The 25,750-nt window shown below is 43.8% G+C and overlaps 2 protein-coding genes across 4 annotated transcripts; both read left to right on the forward strand.

Annotated features, from left to right (window-relative positions):
- The first annotated feature begins 64 nt into the window (after nucleotides 1-64).
- pex11g (peroxisomal biogenesis factor 11 gamma) lies at nucleotides 65-3,604 on the forward strand. The gene is made up of 5 exons (XM_071342687.1): nucleotides 65-397; nucleotides 578-769; nucleotides 1,255-1,433; nucleotides 2,188-2,250; nucleotides 2,573-3,604. Exons 1-5 carry the CDS (start codon nucleotides 335-337, stop codon nucleotides 2,793-2,795), a joined length of 720 nt encoding a protein of 239 aa, XP_071198788.1. The 5' UTR covers nucleotides 65-334; the 3' UTR covers nucleotides 2,796-3,604.
- Nucleotides 3,605-6,106: 2,502 nt separating this feature from the next.
- On the forward strand, nucleotides 6,107-24,701 carry LOC139539604 (amyloid-beta A4 precursor protein-binding family A member 3). 3 transcript variants are annotated; one of them, XM_071342688.1, is made up of 11 exons: nucleotides 6,107-6,397; nucleotides 7,283-8,317; nucleotides 9,104-9,134; nucleotides 9,257-9,402; nucleotides 9,933-10,019; nucleotides 12,579-12,767; nucleotides 13,207-13,386; nucleotides 13,981-14,193; nucleotides 22,345-22,464; nucleotides 22,882-23,022; nucleotides 23,139-24,701. In XM_071342688.1, exons 1-11 carry the CDS (start codon nucleotides 6,173-6,175, stop codon nucleotides 23,208-23,210), a joined length of 2,439 nt encoding a protein of 812 aa, XP_071198789.1. In that variant the 5' UTR covers nucleotides 6,107-6,172; the 3' UTR covers nucleotides 23,211-24,701. The 3 variants fall into 3 exon arrangements, with proteins under 3 accessions (XP_071198789.1, XP_071198790.1, XP_071198791.1); XM_071342689.1 differs by having other exon boundaries at nucleotides 7,349-8,317; XM_071342690.1 differs by having other exon boundaries at nucleotides 6,258-6,397; nucleotides 7,147-8,317.
- Nucleotides 24,702-25,750: the final 1,049 nt, after the last annotated feature.

The following is a 25,750-nucleotide window of genomic DNA, read 5'->3' on the forward strand; positions in this document are numbered from 1 at the left end:
CAAAAAGGCATTGCATCTTTGAATATGTGATCTATTACTACTGCCTGAATATCGATAAACGTTTCACTGAACACTTCCTGTTCAAAGTACACCATTTTTTCTGTCACAGATTGTAGAGGAAACCTGTTTTTGGTACTATTTCACACAATTTCGTGTGGATCTTCGTGCTGAAAAAGATGACATCTGTCACGTGCATTTACAGATCTTTGTTACTTTGACGCACAGTCATTGCTTTGACGTTGCAGTCAACACCGGCAGGATTAATTTGATTACCATTCGAGTGAACAGAGCTGTGTGCACCTGACTTGCAGACCGCTACTAGTGTGTTTACATAATGCAAAATTCCTTGGAGTCGCTTGTGAATGTGCTTGAGTCGTACAGAGGAAGAGATAAAGTGGTAAGTGTAGCACCAAAACATTTCATAAAAAATCTGATGTAGTATGAATACAAACTACATTCAGTTATTTCATTTTAAATATGACAAATGTTGAGTCATTGCCCTATTTAAATGAAGATGCATACCACCACATTCTTCCTAATAGAATGGCCTTGTGTTATGTGGGATATTTGTGGGCAGATAAGGACACTGTGCTATGGGTCCCAGCTGGTTGGTGGGGTTCTGTCTGAGAAGCCAGGGCTGTCATCCGCACAGCTTGGAAAGAGCCTCCTACTGTTCTCTGCACAGCTAAGCCACTGTCGGACTGTACTTCGACTCTTCGATGACCTCTCCATGCTCACATATTCACAAAGCTATGGTCTTGGAGCCGGGGTGAGCAATGAGACTATAGCAGCGTTTCCCAAACTCGGTCCTCTGGACCCCTAGGGGTGCATGTTTTGGTTTTTGCCCTAACACTACACAACTGATTCAAATGTTCAAAGCTTGATGATTAGTTATGATGATTATTGGAATCAACTGTGCAGTGCTAGGTCAAAAAACAAAATGTGCACGCCTTGGGGGACTGAGTTTGGGAAACCCTGGTCTATAGGATTGGACCTTTCTGTCATGAAATTATATATTTTCTTTATTTCTATGACCAGAAATGCCCTGTATGAAAGGTTTCTGAAATGACATAGCCAGCCATCATCTGTGTCTCAAGACATGGCAATAGCCCCACTTTAATATCAAAGCATGTCAGTGTCAACACACAATTGAAACTAATTAAAGCCAGATTCCCGTAGTGAGAGATTGAGGGCCAGAGACTTAGAATAGAATTAACACTTTCTTTAGATTGACATGCATTTCCCTCTCTCCAGGAAGAAGATTCTGCACTGCGCTGGATGTCTGTGCTGAATAATGTGGCTGACCAGTTGTATTACCCTTGTGAACATATAGCGTGGGCTGCCGATGCCAAGATCATCAGTGCTAAGTCTGACAAATGGTGGCTACTAAGCGGTATACTCTGGGGAGTATCTCTGCTTTTAGGCGTTTTCAGGTAAGACTATTTCTCCGCTGATGGTTTCATACTACAAAACAAATCTGAGGCACTCTTCAATCAAATCAAATCAAGTTTATTTTATATAGCCCTTCGTACATCAGCTAATATCTCGAAGTGCTGTACAGAAACCCAGCCTAAAACCCCAAACAGCAAGCAATGCAGGTGTAGAAGCACGGTGGCTAGGAAAAACTCCCTAGAAAGGCCAAAACCTAGGAAGAAACCTAGAGAGGAACCAGGCTATGAGGGGTGGCCAGTCCTCTTCTGGCTGTGCCGGGTGGAGATTATAACAGAACTATGCCAAGATGTTCAAAATGTTCATAAGTGACAAGCATGGTCAAATAATAATCATGAATCATTTTCAGTTGGCTTTTCATAGCCGATCATTAAGAGTTGAAAATAGCAGGTCTGGGACAGGTGGCGGTTCCATAACCGCAGGCAGAACAGTTGAAATCAGTGAAAATCAGTGAAAGTTACAATGCTGCTAGCCTATTTGGCATATGGCCAAAGTACTAAAAAAGTTGGTATTATCCTTGTTCCCAGGCTCAATTTCTACTGTAGAGAGTGGTTCAGTTTGGAGCTGGCTGGTGGACGAGATTACATTGGCATACTTACAGTACAGATTTTGGCATGGAGTTTTCCTTCGAATGTAGCCTATTGCTTTGGACAGGATTTGAAACACTCAGTGATAGTGGGGAGGCATGTAGAATGGCTATAAGCCAGTTTTACTCACCATACGCACTTCCCATTCTAGGTCTATGAGGGTTGTCGTGCTGCTGCGGATGAAGTTAAGGAAGTCAACACGAGGCGACAGTAGGTGAGTCGGGTCAATAGTGTGTGTGTGTGTGTGTGTGTGTGTGTGTGTGTGTGTGGTGTGTGTGTGTGTGTGTGTGTGTGTGTGTGTGTGTGTGTGTGTGTGTGTGTGTGTGTGTGTGTGTGTGTGTGTGTGTGTGTGTGTGTGTGTGTGTGTCAATGACTGTGTTCCATTGCGTAAAATATATTGATGGAATCTTGGCGTTCCCAATGCATAGTCATCACATCAATTGGGAGGACATTTCAGGTAAGGATACTAGATACGTGTGTCGCTAAACCAATGAGTGTATATAAACGTATCTTGGGTTTGATTTGTCTCTCTCCAGTGAGGGAACTGTTGCCAGCAGGTCTCAGCTCCGGAGGCAGGTGCAAGGGGAGGTCCTCAGTATTCTCAGCAGCATGGCAGATCTGAGTAATGCCATTCATTGGATGCCCCCTGGTTTCCTCTGGGCAGGACGCTTTCCCAATTGGCTAGTTGGACTTATGGGCACCACGTCATCCCTGATTGGCTTGATCCAGATGGGTGCCAGTCAAGCAGTCAGTGCCTAGTCTTATTGCTTTGACAAATCTTTCAATCTTTTTTTTTTACTAACACATTTGATAACCCAATCAGCATTAGTGGACAATATCATTTGTTGAAAAATCTACTGAAAATTGGGGAACATTCATCAACATCAAACCCTGTTCTGGATGACATCGTTGTGCCCAGTGTTGGTAATTAACGGGTCTTTTCTTGACAAAGCTCCACAACCAGATGCAACAGTTGACTATTGTCTGTTTTTAAACTGCTACCAACTGTTCAGCGGTGTTGAACATAGCCCAGACATATTTTAAGTTGACTTGTTACTAGTAGGAATACAGTGAAACATGGGAAGCTCTGTCAGCCTGTGCTTGAGTTGAGTCATGTTCAGCTGGCCTACTGTTTCTCCTAGCTAGGCACTCCAATTATCTGTTATGAATCTCAGTATTTCTTACATAAACCCATGGAATGTGAAGTGAAAAAATATATAATATCTATTACAACATTTTAATTAAATGAATTAACCTATTAAACACATTTTTTTCAGAATTCTGAGTGTTAGATATGAACAATATTGCTGTAACATTAATTGTTTGGCATTTTGGCACCAATCAAATTTTTTTTGTAAAATATAATCATAACTTTAGCTCAGAGTAGCAATTGCCCTTTCAGTATGGTAATGTTCATAAAACCAATCAAACAACGTCAACACAACATTTGTGGCTACTATTTCAACCACAGAAACATGCTCAACAATAATTATATCACCTGCTGTGAACAGTGATGAATTGTAATTTTTGTTCATAATTTTCCTAGAATAAAATAGACAATTAAATGGCGTAGTGTATTTCTGTTTTATTATATATAAATCACGTACAGTGTACAGTGAACGTATTCAGACCCCTTGACTTTTTCCACATTTTGTTATGTTACAGCCTTATTCTTAAATTTATTACGTTGCCCCCCCCCCCCTCAATCTACACATAATACCCCATAATGACAAAGTAAATTTCTTTAAAAAAAAAATGAAATTACATTTACATAAGTATTCAGACCCTTTACTCAGTACTTTGTTGAAGCACCTTTGGCAGCGATTCCAGGCTTAAATCTTCTTGGATATGACGCTATAAGCTTGGTACACCTGTATTTGGGGAGTTTCTCCCATTCCTCTCTGCAGATCCTCAAGCTCTGTCAGATTGGAGGGGGAGCGTTGTTGCACAGCTATTTTCAGGTCTCTCTGGAGATGTTCGATCAGGTTCAAGTCCGGGCTCAGGCTGGGCCACTCAAGAACATTCAGAGACTTGTCCCGAAGCCACTCCTGCGTTGTCTTGGCTGTGTGCTTAGGGTCGTTATCCTGTTGGAAGGTGAACCTTCGCCCCAGTCTGAGGTCCTGAGCGCTCTGGAGCAGGTTTTCATCAAGGATCTCTCTGTACTTTGCTCTGTTCACCTTTCCCTTGATCCTCTGCCCACTGCCCTATCCCATCTGGACAAGAGGAATACCTATGTAAGAATGCTGTTCATTGACTATAGCTCAGCATTCAATACCATAGTACCCTCCAAGCTCATCATTAAGCTTGAGGCCCTGGGCCTGAACCCTGCCCTGTGCAACTGGGTCCTGGACTTCCTGACGTGCCGCCCCCAGGCGGTGAAGGTAGGAAACATCACATCCACTCCGCTGATCCTCAACACTGGGGTCCTACAAGGGTGCACACCCCCCCCCCCCCCCACCCCATCTACATCGACGGACCGCAGTGGAGAAGGTGGAAAGCTTCAAGTTCCTTGGCGTACACATCACTGACAAACTGAAATGGACCACCCACACATACAGTGTGGTGAAGAAGGCGCAACAGAGCCTCCTCAACCTCAGGAGGCTAAAGAAATTTGGCTTGTCAAATGTCGCAGGAAGGCCAAAAAGTTCACGGGCATCAACCACCCGAGCCACTGCCTGTTCACCCCACTATCGTCCAGAAAGAGAGGTCAGTACAGGTGCATCAAAACTGGGACTGAGAGACAGCTTCTCTCAAGGCCATCAGACTGTTAAACAGCCATCACTAGCACATTAGAGGAAGCTGCCTATAGGCATAGACTAGAAATCACTGGTCACTTAAAGGAATGGAACACTAGTCACTTTAATAATGTTTACATATCTGGCATTACTTATCTCATATGTATACTGTTTTTCTATACTATTCTGTATCTTAGTCCGTTCCGCTCTGATATCGCTCGTCCATTTGTATATAGTCTTAATTCATTCCTACTTAGATTTGTGTGTATTGGGTATATGTTGTGTAATTTGTTAGATATTACTGCACTGTCGGAGCTAGAAGCACAAGCATTTTGCTACACCCGCAATAACGTCTGCTAATCAAGCGCATGTGGCCTATAAAATTTGATTTGAGAAACATCCCCACAGTATGATGCTGCCGCCACCACAATGCTTCACCGTAGGGATGTTGCCAGGTTTCCTCCAGATGTGACGCTTGGCATTCAGGCCAAAAAGGTCAATCTTGGTTTCATCAGACCAGAGAATCGTGTTTCTTATGGTCGTAGAGGCTTTAAGGTACCTTTTGGCAAACTCAAAGCGGGCAGTGGCTTCCATCTGGCCACTACCATAAAGACCTGATTGGTAGAGTGCTGCAGAGATGGTTCTCCTTCTGGAAGGTTCTCCCATCTCCACAGAGGAACTCTAGAGCTCTGTCAGTGACCATCGGGTTCTTGGTCACCTCCCTGACCAAGGCCCTCTTCCCCTGATTTCTCAGTTTGGCCGGGTGGCCAGCTCTAGGAAGAGTCTTGGTGGTTCCAAACTTCTTCCATTTAAGAATGATGGAGGCCACTGTGTTCTAGGGGACCTTCAATGCTGCAGACATTTTTTGGTACCCTAACCCAGATCTGTGTCTCAGAGATCTACGGACAATTCCTTCGACCTCATGGTGTGGTTTTTGCTCTGACATGCACTGTCAACTGTGTGACCTTATATAGACATGTGTATGCCTTTCCAAATCATGTCCAAACAGTTGAATTTACCATAGGTGGACTCCAATCAAGTTGTAGAAACATTTCAAGAATAATCAATGGAAACAAGATACACCGGAGCTCAATTTCGAGTCTCATAGCAAAGGGTCTGAATGCTTATGTAATTTATTTTTTTATTTTTAATAAATTAGCAACATTTTCTAAAAGCCTGTTTATGCTTTGTCAATATTGTGTGTAGATCATTTAAAAATGTTTATTCCATTTTAGAATAAGTAACGTAACAAAATGTGGAAAAGTCAAGGGGTCTGAATACTTTCCTAAGGCACTGTATGAAGTTCAGTTTGACAATAGATTGAGCATGACTTGAATCAGTCGTACGCATGCGCACTACATCAACATTGTAGCAGCAGAGAGAAGACCACCGAAACAATTTATGAAACTCTGTAGCAGAGATGCATACAACAGCAGCATTTTATGTGTCATACACGAGACGGGCGTACTGCTAATTGACTCAGCACAGTGCTGTTACAGTTGTAGCTATTACTACGAAGACACTGCTATATTGCTGACTTGTTTCGTTGCAAAAGAGTTCCCAGCCACGTCAACTTCATCCGTGGCAGTAAAGTTCAAGCATTCATCGGATCCAGAATTTAACAGGGTGAGCATCTGGATCATGTCAGTTAGGGTGTTACTGCCAATATCGCCCTAAACGTCCCTAACTTGTTCGCAAACCAGCAGGAAGATTACTAAAGCTTACTAAAGCTTATTGGCTGTAAATAGGCTGAAAGTTAGCTGAGTAGCTAGCCATACTTGCTAACGCGTTAGCTAAGCTAAACGAAGCTAGCTGGCTAACGTTAGCAAATTAGCTCTAGTGATCCAGCCAGGCTACGACAATTAAATACTGCAATTTCTCTAGCTAGCAGCAGTGCAGCATAAAGAGATGTTTTCAGTGTCATTATTCGGAAGACTGGTGTCTTGTATTTGTAAGTGTTAAGTAGCTCACATCATAATTACTTATATGTTAGCTATGATAATTGTTTTATATTGGTTACAGCTATTTTGTTACATATGGAGAAAATGTTACAATGACGACAGTAACTTAATACGAATACAAACATACCATATTGTCAGGCTAGTTACACAAAGGGGACTTGATGTCACATGACCATAACATGTACTTTGAGCCTGAAGCAAAAGCAGCACTGCTTTCTTGGACATAGGCCAATGAAGACAGAAAAAGAGGGTGCTTTCATTATCCCCTGCACAAGAAATGGGGGAAGTGAAAAGCATTTACAATTTTGATTACTGTTGGATAGTGTTAGACGATACGCAATTTGATGGTGTAAATATAAATTTTTATCAAGTCATATATTTTAATGTATGTTTTAAAATGGTCTACTTTCACAGTGAAACAGTATAGTAACCCCTTTTAAATGGCTCAACCTTTGCCGAAATACCCCACAAGACATTGAAAGGTGCTTGTATGTGGAGTCTATCATGTCAACTTGTTGATGTGTTGCCAATGACCCGTGCTCCTATCCAGAAAATGGAGGCTGATAATTGCCCTGCTGGAAACAAGGTGGAACAAACAGTTTCCTCACCTCAACAGGAGAACACTGCTTGTGGTGGACCTGCTGTAGGTGATCCAGACAGTCAAAGCCAGTCACCTAAAGCTGCCGCCAAGGTTTCCCACCCTGAATCAGAGGATCTGGACTCCTTTAACCTGATAGAGCCCCCTCCTCTGGACTGGAGGTCAGACGACTCTAGTGAAACAGGGTCAGTGGAAGAGATGGATGACCCCAGCTTTCCTCCCTCCTCGGTCCCTGTGGACAGTCCAGAGGATGTACTAGGTGAGTCCCTATCTGCCGCGGATGGAGTAGGTGAGTCCCTACCTCTCTTGGACACCAGTGACACTGTAGCTTTACCTGTGGTAGTTAGCCAGGAGGAGCTAATCAACTTTGCTCCTGAGGATAGAACCCCAACTGAACGGGTCCTGGATCCTTGCGAAAAGGAAAGAGTGGTGGAGGAAGAGAAGAAGGTTGAGGTCTGGAGACCAGGTGACGAAGACCACACTCGGATCCACCACCTGTTGAACCGACTCCAAGTCATCAGAGAAAGCCCTCTCCCCAGGGACTCAACCGCTGACCCTACACCATCAGCGTTCTCTGAGTCCTCGGACTTTGACCCTCCAGGCCCATCTCTGTTGACTGACGTCAGCCCTTTCCTACCAGAGCAGAACCTGAACCAGGCCTCGGGGCTGCTGTTCTCTGAGAGTCAACAGAGAGACCTATTAGGGCTGCTGGGGTGTACAGAGATAGGGGTTCCCCAGCCCAGTCCTTCTGATACCCAGGTTCCTCCTTACATGGCCCGGAGAGAGGAGATGGATGCGGTGGTGTCTGTCTCCTACAACCAGGAGGATGGGGAGAGGTTCTGGGACCACTTTGGGAACAGCGGGCGGCTACGCCACAGAGATGACTCCGTGGACTCTATCCCAGAGGATGAGGTCCCAGAGCCTGTGTGGAGGAAGTTAGGGGAGGAGGCTCCAGAGGAGGTCAACGATGCAGAGAACAGTGAGCGGGTAGGTTTGACATGCTGAAAGATGGTTATTAATGATTAATGGTGGTGTTATTATACTGAACAAAAATATAAACACAACATGCAACAAATTCAACTATTTAAAAATTCATTAGGCCCTAATCTATGGATTTCACATGACTGGGCAGGGGCACAGCCATGGGTGGGCCTGGGAGGGCATAGGCCCTTGGGGGCATAGGCCCTCCCACTTGAAGAAGCCGAGGTTCTGGGCTGGCGTGGTTACACGTGTCTGCGGCTGTGAGGCCGGTTAGACGTACTGCCAAATTCTCTTAGACAACGTTGGAGGCGGCTTATGGTAGATAAATGAACATTCAATTCTCTGGCAACAGCTCTGGTGGACATTCCTGCAGTCATCATGCCAATTGCACGCATCCTCAACTTGAGACATCTGTGATATTGTTGTGTGACTAAACTGCACATTTTAGAGTGGCCTTTTATTGTCTCCAGTACAAGGTGCACCTGTGTAATGATCATGCTTTTTAATCAGTTTCTTGATATTCCACACCTGTCAGGTGGAGGGATTATCTTGGCAAAGAAGAAATGCTCACTAACAGGGATGAAAAACCAATTTGTGCACAACATTTCAAAAATACATTTATTGTGTTTATGGAACATTTCTGTGATATTTTTTTTGCTCATGAAACATGGGACCAACACTTCACAATATCTTTTGTTTGGTAAAGTATCAATTATTTTGCTGATGATTGATTGGTTCAAATGAGCTGTGTCTTTTACTTTGTTCAATTATCATTGACCTCTTCACTTACAGGGCACAGAGGACCACCCAGCCTATAAAGATGGTAAGCTAAACATAGGCTATGTAAAACTTCTGTGCTTCTTTTATTGGAATCTCAATATTAATAATAATAGTAGTAATAACAATAGTAATATATTTCTGATAAGTCACTTTGTTTTTTGTCAGTGCCTGGCCCCTGTGACCCAGATGACCTCCTGGATGGGGTTATATTTGGGGCCAAGTACCTGGGCTCCACCCAGCTCAAGTCTGACAAGAACCCTTCCACCAACGCCCGAATGAAACAGGCCCAAGAGGCTGTGGACAGGATCAAAGTAAGTTTACTTTTGGCATTTTAGTCATTTAGCAGATGCTCTTATCCCAAGCAACTTACAATTTGGTGCATTTATCTTAAGGTAGCATGGTAAGACAACCACATATCTCAGTCTATTGGGACCGCTGGGGTTTAGAGTGCGCTGCGGCAGAACCTTGTTTTTCCCCGCTGTGGGATGGTGCTACAGTCAGTCATAGATGCTTTATTGAGGAAAAGTTTTACTATCAGCAAAGTCAGTGCTAGTAAGAAAAGGCTGGCGTGAGTTCAATGGCAGGGTTTTTTCCCCCATTCTACTTTTTGAAGAGGTAGGTTTTTAGACATGGTCGGAGGATTGCAGGGACTGTGCTGTCCTGACGTTAGGGGGAAGCTTGTTCCACCATTGGGGTGCCAGGATAGAGTACAGCTTTGACTGGGATAAGTGGGAAGTGGGAGGGCCGAGGTGCCAGAATGGGTAAGACACACCATTCTGCTAAAAAGCGGTGATCTGCTTTAGATTGTGTCATCAAAACATCTGCTCTTGTCTTTCTCCAGGCCCCAGAGGGAGAGTCTCAGCCTATGACTGAGGTGGATCTCTTCATCTCCACTCAGCGCATCAAAGTCCTCAGCGCAGACACACAGGTTTGGTTTGAATGGATGACAAAGTAGTTAAGGTCATTTCTTGAATAGCAGTGTCTCTAATTTGAGTCGTACTCAGCCTGTACAGTTGAATAGTCAAGCGAATTTTGTGACAGTTTTTCAGCTTTTTCCCTTCTGAATGGCTGGCTGGTCCTAGATATATAGCGGTTGCTGTTTAACTAGCCTGGCCGTCTTTGTTGTTAGATCCAGTGGGAATGGATCTATCATGGATTTTTTTCATTAGTGTTAAACTTACTCCTAAAGGTTCAGCCCCTGGGTTGACCGTGATCTTGCAGAGTTACTCCAACTCAAGAATTGCTTTTGGCAAAAGACTCGGCACACGCTGACTGGCTCTCGTTCAGGCAAATGAGAAATAAGTGCACTCAGGCTATCCAGGATGCCAAAGTTAGTTACTTTAAGGAGCAGTTCTCTCTCTGTGGGTCTAACACCAAGAAGTTCTGGAAAACGGTTATAGACCTGGAGGATAAACCCTCCTCCTCACAGCTGCCCATGTCCCTTAATGTTGATGTGGCTGTTACTGACAAGGAGCACATGGCTGAGCTCTTTAATCACCACTTCATTAAGTCAGGATTCCTATTTGACTTAGCAATGCCTCCTTGCCCGTCCAACATTTCCTCATCTCCCACCCCTTCTAATGCGACTATCCCCGATGCTTCTCCCTTTTTTCCCCCTGCCCTGCTACGAAGTTTCTCCTTGCAGTCCAAGGTGCTAAAGGAGCTCCTTAAACTGGGTCAGATGGTTTAGACCTTTCTTTTTTAAGGTTGCTGCCCCTATCTTCGCTAAGCCCATCTCTGACCTTTTTAACCTGTATCTTCTTTCTAGGGAGGTTCCCATTGCTTGGAAGGCAGCCAAGGTTCGTCCTTTATTTAAAGGGGGAGATCATGCTTAGCCTAAATGTTATAGGCCTATTTCTATTTTGCCCTGTTTATCAAAAGTGTTAGAAAAACTTGTCAATAATCAATTCTGGCTTTCTTGATGTCTATAGTATTCTCTGGTATGCAATCTGGTTTCCGCTCAGGTTATGGATGTGTCACTGCAACCTTAAAGGTCCTCAATGATTTCACCATTGCCCTTGATTCTAAGCAATGTTGTACTGCTATATGTATTGACTTGGCCAAAGCTTTTGATACGGTAGACCATTCCATTTTTGTAGGCTGGCTAAGGAGTATTGGTGTTTGAGGGGTCTTTGGTCAGGTTTGCTAACTACCTCTCTGAGTGCAGTTTATAAAGTCCGAACATCTGTCTCAGCCACTGCCTGTCACCAATGGTGTACCCCAAGGCTCGATCCTAGGCCCCGCTCTCTTCTCAATTTACATCAACACAGCTCAGGCAGTAGGAAGCGCTCTCATCCATTTATATGCAGATTATAGTCTTATACTAAACTGGCCCCTCCCCGGATTTTGTGTTAAATGCTCTACAACACAGCTTTCTTAGTGTCCAACATTCTTTCTCTGCCCTTAACCTTGTTCTGAACACCTCCAAAACAAAGGTCATGTGGTTTGGTAAGATGTGATTACTTCTTCTGAGGGTTTAGAGCTTGAGGTAGTCCCCTCATAAAAGTACTTGGGAGTATGGCTAGACACTACACTGTCCTTCTCTCAGCACATATCAAAGCTGCAGGCTAAAGTTAAATCTAGACTTGGTTTCCTCTATTGTAATCGCTCCTCTTTCATCCCAGCTGCCAAACTAACCCTGATTCAGATGACCATCCTACCCATGCTAGATTACGGAAACATAATTTATAGATCGGCAGGTAAGGGTGCTCTCGAGCAGCTTGATGTTCTTTACCATTCGGCCATCAGATTTGCCACCAATGCTCCTTATAGGATACGTCACTGCACTCTATACTCCTTTGTAAACAGGTTATCTTTGTATACCCATCGCAAGACCCACTGGTTAATGCTTATTTCTAAAACCCTCTTAGGCCTCACTCCTCCCTATCTGAGATATCTACAGCAGCCCTCATCCTCCACATACAACACCCATTCTGCCAGTCACGTTCTGTTAAAGGTCCCCAAAGCACACACATCCCTGGGTCGCACGTCTTTTCAGTTTGCTTCAGCTAGCGACTGGAACAACCTGCAACAAATACTCAAACTGGACAGTTATCTCAATCTCTTCATTCAAAGACTCAATCATTGACACTCTTACTGACAGTTGTGGCTTCTTTGCGTGATGTGTTGTCTCTACCTTCTTGCCCTTTGTGCTGTTGTCTGTGCCCAATAATGTTTGTACCCTGTTTTGTGCTGCTACCATGTTGAGTTGCCTCCATGTTATGTTGTTGTCTTAGGTCTCTCTCTTTATGTAGTGTTGTGTTGTCTCTCTTGTCGTGATGTGTGTGTGTTGTCCTATATTTTTTTATACATTTTTATTCCCAGCCCCCTTCCCCGCAGGAGGTCTTTTGGTAGGCTGTCATTGTAAATAAGAATTTGTTCTTAACCGACTTGCCTAGTTAAATAAAGGTACATATAAAAAAAAAAAGACCAAATAAAGTGTTAGTAAACAGTTTCTATACATTCATCCCTCCTGTTTCTCCTATAGGAGGCCATGATGGACCACCCTCTCCAGATGATCTCCTACATCGCAGACATCGGCAGCATCGTGGTCCTGATGGCCCGCAGGAAGCCGGCCGTGGGCCATAAAAGCCAGGAGGGGAACCCCACAGGGGCCAACTCCCCCGGGCCACAGAAAAAGTGCTGCATGATCTGCCATGTGTTTAACTCCGATGATGTGAGTCAGCCAAGTGGAAACCGTACAACTTTATGTCCAATATGTTTTGTGTTTTTTGTTGAAAATAATTAGGTTGAGCTGTTTTTTAAATTTTATTTCCGGTGCCAGTCTTTTTCTACAGTACTTGAGCCAACTTGTCGTTGTCTTGCCTAAGCAACTAGGTAAACCAGCTTTGTTGAATACAGAAAGAAACAGCCTGGCACACAGGTTATTTTTCCATGCCAGGAGTCGATTAACAGGAGGAAACACTAATTAGCAGTTCATTACATTATTATAGGTTAAGGTTTGGTTTAATAATACGTTAGCCACAGCCTATTTTGGCTACTTGAAATACTCTGTGAGAAGGAACAGGTATGTAAAGGATTACCATACTGTTGGCTGCCAGTCTGGAACATGTCTGAACACGCCCACTGACTCACTGTCACTTTCCTGCATGTAGGCCCAGGTGATCGCTCAGGCGATTGGCCAGGCCTTCGGTGTGGCCTACCAGCAGTTCCTCCACGCCAACGGCATTAAGGCCAGCGAGCTAAAGCCCAGCGAGTACAGTGACTACTTGGGCACACAGGAGCTCTACAACGGAGACCTGGTGCACTTCTCTGATTCAGATAACATCAGAGAGGTACAGTAACACTCAATTTCAGCACCTTGTTGTTAGGACCAGCCGGGGTGTCCTTTTAAATGTAGGTCTACAAATGCGGTATTCCTCCTATCCTGCAGGGATTCTCAACCCTCTCCTTGGGGACCACCAGACGTTTCACATATTGGTTGTAGCACTTAACTGGCACTCCTAATTCAATTAGTCAACTATCACCAAGCCCTTAACTAATCGAATCAGGTTTGCCAATTCAGGGAAACAACAAATGTGTGAAACATCTGGTGGTCCCTGATGAGAGCTTTGGGAAGTACTTGCCTAGATAACAGTTCATGGAGATAATATTGTCCTTAATAAACCAGAGGTATTTGTGGTTTTACACTATGCAACAACCACTCACTCTTTTGCTCAAGACACTAATGAAACAGATCCATACATTTCATGATTTTAGTGAAATGTACATCAAAGTTGTGTTCAGTAAAGACAAAAACATGTTTAAACTGGGTTAGGTACTCCCTGAACGTATCTACTGTTTTACATCTTGAAAGGTGTTTCCCTACTGAACACCACCCAGATGAAATTCCATCTTTCTCTTAAACCACCTCCCTGCTGTCTGTCCAGGTGTCCATCTCCAAGGCTCCCGGGGAGATAGTGGGGGTGGCGGTGGTGGAGTCGGGCTGGGGGTCCATCCTGCCCACGGTGGTGGTGGCCAACCTGCTCCACGGTGGCCCTGCAGAGCGCTGCGGGGCCCTCAGCATTGGAGACCGCATCATGTCCGTCAATAGCACCAGCCTAGTGGGCCTCCCTATAACCACCTGCCAGAGTATCATACGGGTAAGAGGGGGTTGTGTTGTGTTGTGCCTTTGTGTTTCATTATTTCCTGTGACTGTTGGCTGTCTATCATGTAGTTCCTAGAATGCACACTAGATGGTACTGTATTGCTGAAGTCATACAGCAGGGTTCCCAAACTGGCGGCCTGCGGGTTATTTTTATTTGGCCCATGTTGACTCCAATGCTTCTCACATTTGTGTGAAGTTGGTTGGATGTCCTTTGGGTGGTTGAACATTCTTGATACACACGGCAAACTGTTGAGCTTGAAAAACCCAGCAGCGTTGCAGTTCTTGACACAAACTAATGCCCCTGGCACCTACTACCATACCTCGTTCAAAGACACTTAAATATTTTGTCTTTCCCATTCACCCTCTCTGAATGGCACATACACAACTCATGTCTCAATTAGAGGTCGACCAATTATGGTTTTTCAACGCCGATACCGATTATTGGAGGACCAAAAAAAGCCGATACCGATTAATAGGCCAACAATTGTATTTATTTATTTGTAATAATGACAATTACAACAATACTGAATGAACACTTTTCTTTTACCTTAATATAATACATCAATAAAATAAATTTTGCCTCAAATAAATAATGAAACATGGTCAATTTGGTTTAAATAATGCAAAAACAAAGTGTTGGAGTGAGAAGTAAAAGTGCAATATGTGCCATGTAAGAAAGCTAACGTTTAAGTTCCTTGCTCAGAACATGAGAACATATGAAAGCTGGTGGTTCCTTTTAACATGAGTCTTCAATATTCCCAGGTAAGAAGTTTTAGGTTGTAGTTATTATAGGAATTACAGGACTATTTCTCTCTATTATACCATTTGTATTACATATACCTTTGATTATTGGATGTTCTTATAGGCACTTTAGTATTGCCAGTGTAACAGTATAGCTTCCGTCCCTCTCCTGGCCCCTACCTGGGCTCGAACCAGGAACACATTGACAACAGCCACCCTCGAAGCATCGTTACCCATCGCTCCACAAAAGCCGCGGCCCTTGCAGAGCAAGGGGAACAACTACTCCAAGTCTCAGAGCGAGTGATGTCACCGATTGAAACGCTATTAGCGCGCACCCCGCTAACTAGCTAGTCATTTCACATCAGTTACACCAGCCTAATCTCGGGAGTTGATAGGCTTGAAGTCATAAACAGCTCAATGCTTGAAGCACAGCGAAGAGCTGCTGGCAAACGCACGAAAGTGCTGTTTGAATGAATGCTTACGAGCCTGCTGCTGCCTACCATCGCTCAGTCAGACTGCTCTATCAAATATCAAATCATAGACTTAATTATAACATTAACACACAGAAATACGAGCCTTTGGTCATTGATATGGTCGAATCCGGAAACTATAATTTCGAAAACAAAACGTTTATTCTTTCAGTGAAATACGGAACCGTTCCGTATTTTATCTAACGGGTGGCATCCCTAAGTCTAAATATTGCTGTTACATTGTACAACCTTCAATGTTATGTCATAATTATGTACAGTTCTGGCAAATTAATTACGGTCTTTGTTAGGAATAAATGGACTTCACACAGTTCGCAACGAGCCAGGCGGCCCAAACTGCTGCATATACCCTGACTGCTTGTACGGTACGCAAGAGAAGTGACACAATTTCCCTAATTATAAGAAATTCATGTTAGCAGGCATTATCAACTAAATATGCAGGTTTAAAAATATATTTTTTATTTTTTTATTTTATTTCACCTTTATTTTACCAGGTAGGCTAGTTGAGAACAAGTTCTCATTTGCAACTGCGACCTGGCCAAGATAAAGCATAGCAGTGTGAACAGACAACACAGAGTTACACATGGAGTAAACAATAAACAAGTCAATAACATGGTAGAAAAAAAAGAGAATCTATATACAATGTGTGCAAAAGGCATGAGGTAGGCAATAAATCGAATAATTATAATTTAGCAGATTAACACTGGAGTGATAAATCATCAGATGATCATGTGCAAGAAGAGATACTGGTGTGCAAAAGAGCAGAAAAGTAAATAAATAAAAGCAGTATGGGGGGTGAGGTAGGTAAATTGGGTGGGTAGTTTACAGATGGACTATGTACAGCTGCAGCGATCGGTTAGCTGCTCGGATAGCAGATTTTTAAAGTTGTTGAGGGAGATAAAAGTCTCCAACTTCAGAGATTTTTGCAATTCGTTCCAGTCGCAGGCAGCAGAGAACTGGAAGGAAAGGCGTCCAAATGAGGTTTTGGCTTTAGGGATTTTTAAGTACATTTAAGTCATTTAGCAGACGCTCTTATCCAGAGCGACTTACAAATTGGAAAGTTCATACATATTCATCCTGGTGCCCCCGTGGGAATTGAACCCTGGTCCCCCCGTGGGAATTGAACCCACAACCCTGGCGTTGCAAGCGCCATGCTCTACCAACTGAGCCACACGGGACCACAGGGATGATCAGTGAGATACACCTGCTGGAGCGCGTGTTGCGGGTGGGTGTAGCCATCGTGACCAGTGAACTGAGATAAGGCGGCACTTTACCTAGCATAGCCTTGTAGATGACCTGGAGCCAGTGGGTCTGACGACGAACATGTAGCGAGGGCCAGCCGACTAGGGCATACAGGTCGCAGTGGTGGGTCGTATAAGGTGCTTTAGTAACAAAACGAATGGCACTGTGATAAACTGCATCCAGTTTGCTGAGTAGAGTATTGGAAGCTATTTTGTAGATGACATCGCCGAAGTCGAGGATCGGTAGGATAGTCAGTTTTACTAGGGTAAGTTTGGCGGCGTGAGTGAAGGAGGCTTTGTTGCGGAATAGAAAGCCGATTCTTGATTTGATTTTGGATTGGAGATGTTTGATATGAGTCTGGAAGGAGAGTTTGCAGTCTAGCCAGACACCTAGGTACTTATAGATGTCCACATATTCTAGGTCGGAACCGTCCAGGGTGGTGATGCTAGTCGGGCGTGCGGGTGCAGGCAGCGAACGGTTGAAAAGCATGCATTTGGTTTTACTAGCGTTTAAGAGCAGTTGGAGGCCACGGAAGGAGTGTTGTATGGCATTGAAGCTCGTTTGGAGGTTAGATAGCACAGTGTCCAAGGAAGGGCCGGAAGTATATAGAATGGTGTCGTCTGCGTAGAGGTGGATCAGGGAATCGCCCGCAGCAAGAGCAACATCATTGATGTATACAGAGAAAAGAGTCGGCCCGAGAATTGAACCCTGTGGTACCCCCATAGAGACTGCCAGAGGACCGGACAACATGCCCTCCGATTTGACACACTGAACTCTGTCTGCAAAGTAGTTGGTGAACCAGGCAAGGCAGTCATTAGAAAAACCGAGGCTACTGAGTCTGCCGATAAGAATATGGTGATTGACAGAGTCGAAAGCCTTGGCCAGGTCGATGAAGACGGCTGCACAGTAATGTCTTTTATCGATGGCGGTTATGATATCGTTTAGTACCTTGAGCGTGGCTGAGGTGCACCCATGACCGGCTCGGAAACCGGATTGCACAGCGGAGAAGGTACGGTGGGATTCGAGATGGTCAGTGATCTGTTTGTTGACTTGGCTTTCGAAGACCTTAGATAGGCAGGGCAGGATGGATATAGGTCTGTAACAGTTTGGGTCCAGGGTGTCTCCCCCTTTGAAGAGGGGGATGACCGCGGCAGCTTTCCAATCCTTGGGGATCTCAGATGATACGAAGGAGAGGTTGAACAGGCTGGTGATAGGGGGTGCGACAATGGCGGCGGACAGTTTCAGAAATAGGGGGTCCAGATTGTCAAGCCCAGCTGATTTGTATGGGTCCAGGTTTTTCAGCTCTTTCAGAACATCTGCTATCTGGATTTGGGTAAAGGAGAAGCTGGGGAGGCTTGGGCGAGTAGCAGCGGGGGGGGCGGGGCTGTTGGCCAAGGTTGGAGTCGCCAGGAGGAAGGCATGGCCAGCCATTGAGAAATGCTTGTTGAAGTCTTCGATTATCACGGATTTATCGGTGGTGACCGTGTTACCTAGCCTCAGTGCAGTGGGCAGCTGGGAGGAGGTGCTCTTGTTCTCCATGGACTTTACAGTATCCCAGAACTTTTTGGAGTTAGAGCTACAGGATGCAAATTTCTGCTTGAAAAAGCTGGCCTTTGCTTTCCTGACTGACTGCGTGTATTGGTTCCTGACTTCCCTGAACAGTTGCATATCGCGGGGGCTCTTCGATGCTATTGCAGTTCGCCACAGGATGTTTTTGTGCTGGTCGAGGGCAGTCAGGTCTGGAGTGAACCAAGGGCTATATCTGTTCTTGGTTCTGCATTTTTTGAACGGAGCATGCTTGTCTAATATGGTGAGGAAGTAACATTTAAAGAATGACCAGGCATCCTCAACTGACGGGATGAGGTCAATATCCTTCCAGGGTACCCGGGCCAGGTCGATTAGAAAGGCCTGCTCGCAGAAGTGTTTTAGGGAGCGTTTGACAGTGATGAGGGGTGGTCGTTTGACCGCGGACCCGTGGCGGATACAGGCAATGAGGCAGTGATCGCTGAGATCTTGATTGAAGACAGCAGAGGTGTATTTGGAGGGCAGGTTGGTCAGGATAATGTCTATTAGGGTGCCCATGTTTACGGATTTAGGGTTGTACCTGGTGGGTTCCTTGATGATTTGTGTGAGATTGAGGGCATCAAGCTTGGATTGTAGGACTGCCGGGGTGTTAAGCATATCCCAGTTTAGGTCACCTAACAGAACAAACTCTGAAGCTAGATGGGGAGCGATCAATTCACAGATGGTGTCCAGGGCACAGCTGGGAGCTGAGGGGGGTCGGTAGCAGGCGGCAACAGTGAGAGACTTATTTCTGGAGAGATTAATTTTTAAAATTAGAAGTTCGAACTGTTTGGGCATAGACCTGGAAAGTATGACAGAACTTTGCAGGCTATCTCTGCAGTAGATTGCAACTCCTCCCCCTTTGGCAGTTCTATCTTGACGGAAAGTGTTATAGTTGGGTATGGAAATCTCAGAATTTTTGGTGGCCTTCCTAAGCCAGGATTCGGACACGGCAAGGACATCAGGGTTGGCAGAGTGTGCTAAAGCGGTGAGTAAGGCAAACTTAGGGAGGAGGCTTCTGATGTTGACATGCATGAGGCCAAGGCTTTTTCGATCACAGAAGTCAACAAATGAGGGTGACTGGGGACATGCAGGGCCTGGGTTTACCTCCACATCACCCGAGGAACAGAGGAGTAGTAGGATGAGGGTGCGGCTAAAGGCTATCAAAACTGGTCGCCTAGAGCGTTGGGGACAAAGAATAAAAGGAGCAGATTTATGGGCGTGGTAGAATAGATTCTGGGCATAATGTGCAGACAGGGGTATGGAGGGGCGCGGGTACAGCGGAGGCAAGCCCAGGCACTGGGTGATGATAAGAGAGGTTGTATCTCTGGACATGCTGGTCTCAATGGGTGAGGTCACCGCATGTGTGGGGGGTGGGACAAAGGAGGTAACAGAGGTACGGAGAGTGGAACTACAGGGTCCATTGCAAACCAAAACAATGATAATGATAACTAGCCTGAACAACAGTATGCAAGGCATATTGATATATGATAGAGACATACAATAAGGCATAAAGTGATTGCAGGTCTTGATTGGGAGAGCTAGCTAAAACAACAGGTAAGATAACAGCAGCAATAACAGGGTGCTAGTCTAACACAGCAACAACAGGTAAAAATGGCGACGACTCGGCAGAGAGGGTCGGATTAACTACACACAGATCCTGAGTTAAAGCACAGAGCCGACAGGTAAAACACAAATAAACAGAATGGAGTACCGTGAATTAATGGACAGTCAAGCATGCATCAGCTATGTAGCCAAGTGATCATAGTGTCCAGGGGGCAGCCGTAGATGGAGCAGGGAGGCCTCCACTAAGCTAGCACGCGGCGTTTAAAGTTAGTAGCCCGGGGGGTGGTCTGCTCAGACGGCGGGGGTCTGCTCAGACGTGGTCGTGTCGACAGAGAATCCAAGCCGGATGGCGAAAGAGAGGTTGTGAATTGTAGAATTGTGTTTGCTAACTGGTGCTAGCTTCGTGGCAGTGGCGCTAGCTGCGCTAGCTGCAAGCTAGCTGTGAGGATCAGAAGTAGTGGCTCAGGGATTACGGCAGGAATCCGGCGTTGTTGTCGAGAGACAGTCCGATGCTGGTAAATTGGTGAGTAATATCCAGGCTAATAACAGGGCTGGTGTCTGTGCAGAAGGTAAAAGCTACTAGCAGCGGCAAAAAAATGGCTAAATTAGCTTGTAGCTGATTTAGACCAGTTGTGATGGATTGGCAGGGCTCTGTGTCGGCAAAAAAAAAAGGTCCAGTCCAATTGGCAAAAGAGGTATTGTAGCCCAAGAATTCGCTGGTAGACCTCTTCGGCTAGCCGGCAGATGGGCCTAGCTCGAGGCTAGCTCAAGGCTAACTGGTGCTTGCTTCGGGACAGAGGTGTTAGCCAGTAGTAGCCACTCGGTTGCAGCTAGCTAGCTGTGATGATACGGTGTAATTGTCCAGAGCTTGCGTCAGGAATCCGGTGATGTGGTAGAGAAAAAGCAGTCCTATATGCTCTGGGTTGATATCGCGCTTGCAGACTGGCAGGTATTGGCCCGGTATTGAAGCTGGCAGTGTCCGAGTTGAGGGTGAAGACCGCAGCAGTGGCTAACTGACTACTAGCTAGTAGCTAGTTATCTGGCTAGCTTCTGATTGGGGTTACGGTTCTAAAGTATAAAAAAATAGCAGGTCCGTACCACATTGGGTGAGGCGGAATGTAGGAATGTATATTCAGTTCCTAGATGGAAAGTGAAATTAAAATATATACGAAATGTATACGAAAAATACGAAGACTATTTACACGGGACAAGACAAGACAAAGACACGTCCTACTGCTACGCCATCTTGGATCAATGTACAATGTAATGATCAATATACTTGTGTACTGATTTTAAAGAAAGGCATTGATGTTTACGGTTAGGTTTGGTGCAACGACTGTGCTAAGTCATCACCCGTTTGGCGAAGTAGGCTGTGATTCGATGAGAAATTAACAGGCACCGCGTCGATTATATGCAAGGCATCGATTTATATAAACTAGTAATATCATCAACCATGTGTAGTTAACTAGTGATTATGTTAAGATAGATTTTTATAAGATAAGTTTAATGCTAGCTAGCAACTTACCTTGGCTTCTTGCTGCCCTTGCGTAACAGGTAGTCAGCCTGCCATGCAGGCTCCTCGTGGAGTGCAATGTAAGGCAGGTGGTTAGAGCGTTGGACTAGTAACCGGAAGGTTGCAAAAACGAATCCCCGAGCTGACAAGGTAAAAATCTGTCGTTCTGCCCCTGAACAAGGCACTTAACCCACCGTTCCTAGGCCGTCATTGAAAATAAGAATGTGTTTTTAACTGACTTACCTAGTTAAATAAAGGTGTTTAAAAAATGTTATAATAATAATAATTCGGCCAAATCGGTGTCCAAAAATACCGATTTCCGATTGTTATGAAAACTTGAAATTGGCCCTAATTAATCGGCCATTCCGATTAATCGGTCGACCTCGATTCTCAATAGTCTCAAGACTTTAAATGTCCTTCTTTAGCCGGTCTCCTCCCCTTCATCTACACTGATTGAAGTGGATTTAACAGGTGACATCAATAAGGCATCAGCTTTCAACAGGATTCACCTTGTCAGTCTGTCATGGAGAGAGCAGGTGTTCCTAATGTTTTGGATACTCAGTGTATGATCGTATACAAATGTAATCAAGGTTTGAAATGACAGATTATATATTTTTGGGCTTCAGGTCAATTTGCAGTCTACAAGTTATTTGTAATTATGTTCCGGCCCCTTGACCATCTACTCTATAAAATAATCTAGTTGATGATCCCTGTCATAGACTGATGCGGGTGACATGTTGAGTGGGAGATCAATTGTTGGAAATGTTTGCGTTCTAAAGTATAATTTCGGCATGAGGTTGGACTTGATGGTAGGATGTTGGATTTCTTCACCTAATGTTGTTGAATGTATTCTACGCACATGCACGGATGCACACAATACCCATTCTGTGAATGCCTTTCATCATGTACGGAGCACAGAATGCAATTAGATAGTGAATGGATACTTTAAGGAGACATAGAAATTTATGTTTGCAGGAATCTCTCCAGTATTTGTATGATGTATTTTCCCCTTTTTTTGTTGTTTTTATAAAAGGATTTGAAAAACCAAGCCGAGGTGAAGCTCAGTATTGTCCACTGCCCTCCCGTCACCATGGCTATAATCAAGCGACCGGACCCAAAATTTCAGTTGGGCTTCAGTGTGGAGGAAGGCATTGTAAGTGACAGTTACTTTGTATATAATTGTACTCTACATTTTTATAAAAATAAGAACGATGTATATGTATTCAACTGCCAGACAGGATCTAACATTCAGGTTATTAATGTTTTATTTATGTCAATATTTATTTGGCTCAGGCCCTCTCCAGTGAGTACTATGCATTTGAGGTTATTTTTTGTTTCTCACTGCGAACATGGTCTTGAATAAAGTTAATCTGAAATCAATGTGGTCTGAAACAGATTTTTCGATTGAATAGTACCTGTACGGCATCCATTTTATGAAAGTCCATAGTAGTAAAGCAAAAAGGGTAAATTGCCCACTTTCATAGCTTAACTTCACAGCCTTCAATCACCTCAACTCTCTTGCGTATATTTTCATTCTGTATCTTTCTCCTACCCATGTTGCCTTGAGCAGATCTGCAGTCTGATGCGTGGAGGGATTGCGGAGAGAGGTGGCATCCGGGTTGGACACCGCATCATTGAAATCAACGGGCAGAGTGTGGTAGCCACTCCTCACGAGAAGATCATCCACATTTTGACTAACGCAGTCGGGGAGGTGAGAGGAATTCCACCCCAAATCAGAAGCACTAGATTTAACACTGATTTCATTTCAAGAAGCCTACTTTCTCTTTGTTAGCTTTGTCATTCATAACTGCTCATCTTTCTGAACAGATTCACTTGAAGACAATGCCAGCCTCTACATATCGCCTTCTAACGGGACAAGATACGCCAGTATTTCTCTGAGAGAACGGAGAAGAGTGCTGCTGCGCTCACAAGCAAACGAGCTGTACGCAAGCCATTTTACAACTATACACAGGCCATTTTACAACTATACACAGGCCATTTTACAACTATACACATGCTCACTCGCAGCCTCATTCGATTTTTTTTCTCCCCATATACAATTGTACTGTATCAGCTGGCTATTGATACACATAAAGGGGTTCTCCACCTGTACAGAATATTTGATGTATGTATGTTGGAATTACATGATGCAGCACATTTAGATTTTTTTAAATTAAACTCAGTTTATATTTATGAGATGTTTTAAAGCAAATGATAACTAAGATTGGCAATAGGAAAGTGAGGTTATTTTTCGACTATACTAAGTATCTTAACAGGAACAGCATGAGTACGTGTAATTATTGTCTTCCACCACCGTTCTTTAGTTGCAGATGTGCCTCCGTTGAACTTGAGTTAATGGAGAAAAGCCTTAAGGAAGACATCTCTTGTTGTTTCGTGCTTCCCGCCTCATTCTATTTTGGTATTTTATTAGGGTCCCCATTAGCTGTTGCAAAAGCAGCAGCTACTTTTCCTGGGGTCCACACAAAACATGAAACATAATACAGAACATCATTAGACAAGAACAGCTCAAGGACAGAACTAAATACATTTTTAAAAAGGCACATGTAGCCTACATATCAATGTATACACACAAACTAGGTCAAATAGGGGAGAGGAGTTGTGCTGCGAGGTGTTGCTTTATCTGTCTTTTGAAACCAAGTTTGCTGTTTTTTTTAGCAATATGAGATGGAAGGAAGTTCCATGCAATAAGGGCTCTATATAATACTGTACATTTTCTTGAATTTGTTTTGGATCTGGGGACTATGAAAAGACCCCTGGTGGCATGTCTGGTGGGACAAGTGTGTGTGTCAGAGCTGTATGTAAGTTGACTATGCAAACAATTTTGGGATTTTCAACACATTAATGTTTCTTATAAAAAGAAGTGTTGCAGTCAGTCTCTCCTCAACTCTTAACCAAGAGAGACCGGCATGCATATTATTTATATCAGCCCTCTGATTAAGAGCAAAACGTGCCGCTCTGTTCTGGGCCAGCAGCAGCTTAACTAGGTCTTTCCTTGCCACACTGGACCACACTACTGGACAATAATCAAGATTAGACAAAACTAGAGCCTGCAGAACTTGCTTTTTGGAGTGTGATGTCAAAAAAGCAGAGCATCTCTTTTTTTACGGCTAGACAATGTCATTGACTAACATGCACGTCAACAGGTGACTACATGAGTTTTAAATTGTTATTACACTATCTCAGAACGGTGTACTATTGAAATGCTGAAAGATGTATTTTGCATGCCATTCCCTATTCCCATTTCAGTGCCTGGAAGAATTCATAATGTTGAGTTCTGTATTTGCAGAATCGAAGGTAACTTTTAGCGTTAGAAAGAGATATTTTTAATGACTGCAGTTTTGGATGTTTATTAAATTTGATCTATCCCTGGCAATTTCCATTGTTTTTATTGAGTATGGACTGGGGATATGTGTGACTAAACCATGTATTGTAGGCTGTTTCTCTAATGGTATTGTGTGACATGTTTTGTTGTTGCTCTACCTCCACAGTTTTTTATATTTAATCCAAAAATTGATAAAAAGGTGCAGACTAACCTGTGACATATCAACATCTTAGAATACTCATACGTGTGAGTATCAGTATGGTGGTGCATTATCTTCAATGTATGGATCTTATTTTGTATAAGTTTCAGGCCTGACCCCACAGTGACAGAGCTGGACTGGACAGTAATGAGAGGCTGTCAATGCCGTCTTGCTATATTCCTATGATAGGAATATGGCCTGTCCACATGTTAAGAGAATTATGTTCTCATGTTCATTAACCAATTACATTAAACTACTCAGTCTGCTATATCAGGATTTGTAGGATACTGATAGAAATGAAAACAGACAGAGGCCAGTCTACAATAGTCAGAATGTTTATTTACCAGAGCTCTGCCCATCCTTACATGTACATTGGTTTATATACCTCTCATTTTGTCATAACTGTCCCTCCTCTAAGACAATGACAATATTGTTCACAAGTCTTCTCCTTCTCATACATTGTCTGCCACCTGTTATACAATCTACTACAAGCCCAAGGTCTCTCCCCTCCCTGGGTGGGGACAGAATGTCCTGAAAGGGTAGAATTCTGTTAGTTATAGTTCTACGTTAAATGTATACATCATTTAGTCATTATTCATAAAATTCATAACACCACATTGGTCATTACAGGTCAGTACCTGGCTCATAAACTCAGCAAAAAATGAAACATCCTCACTGTCAACTGCGTTTATATTCAGCAAACTTAACGTGTAAATATTTGTTTGAACATAAGATTCAACAACTGAGACATAAACTGAACAAGTTGCACAGATATGTGACTAAAAGAAATTGAATAATGTGTCCATGAACAAAGGGGGGTCAAAATCCAAAATAACAATCAGTATCTGGTGTGGCCACCAGCTGCATTAAGAACTGCAGTGCATATCCTCATGGACT

This window comes from Salvelinus alpinus, chromosome 15 (assembly GCF_045679555.1).
Source record: "Salvelinus alpinus chromosome 15, SLU_Salpinus.1, whole genome shotgun sequence".
NCBI classification, from domain to species: domain Eukaryota; kingdom Metazoa; phylum Chordata; class Actinopteri; order Salmoniformes; family Salmonidae; genus Salvelinus; species Salvelinus alpinus.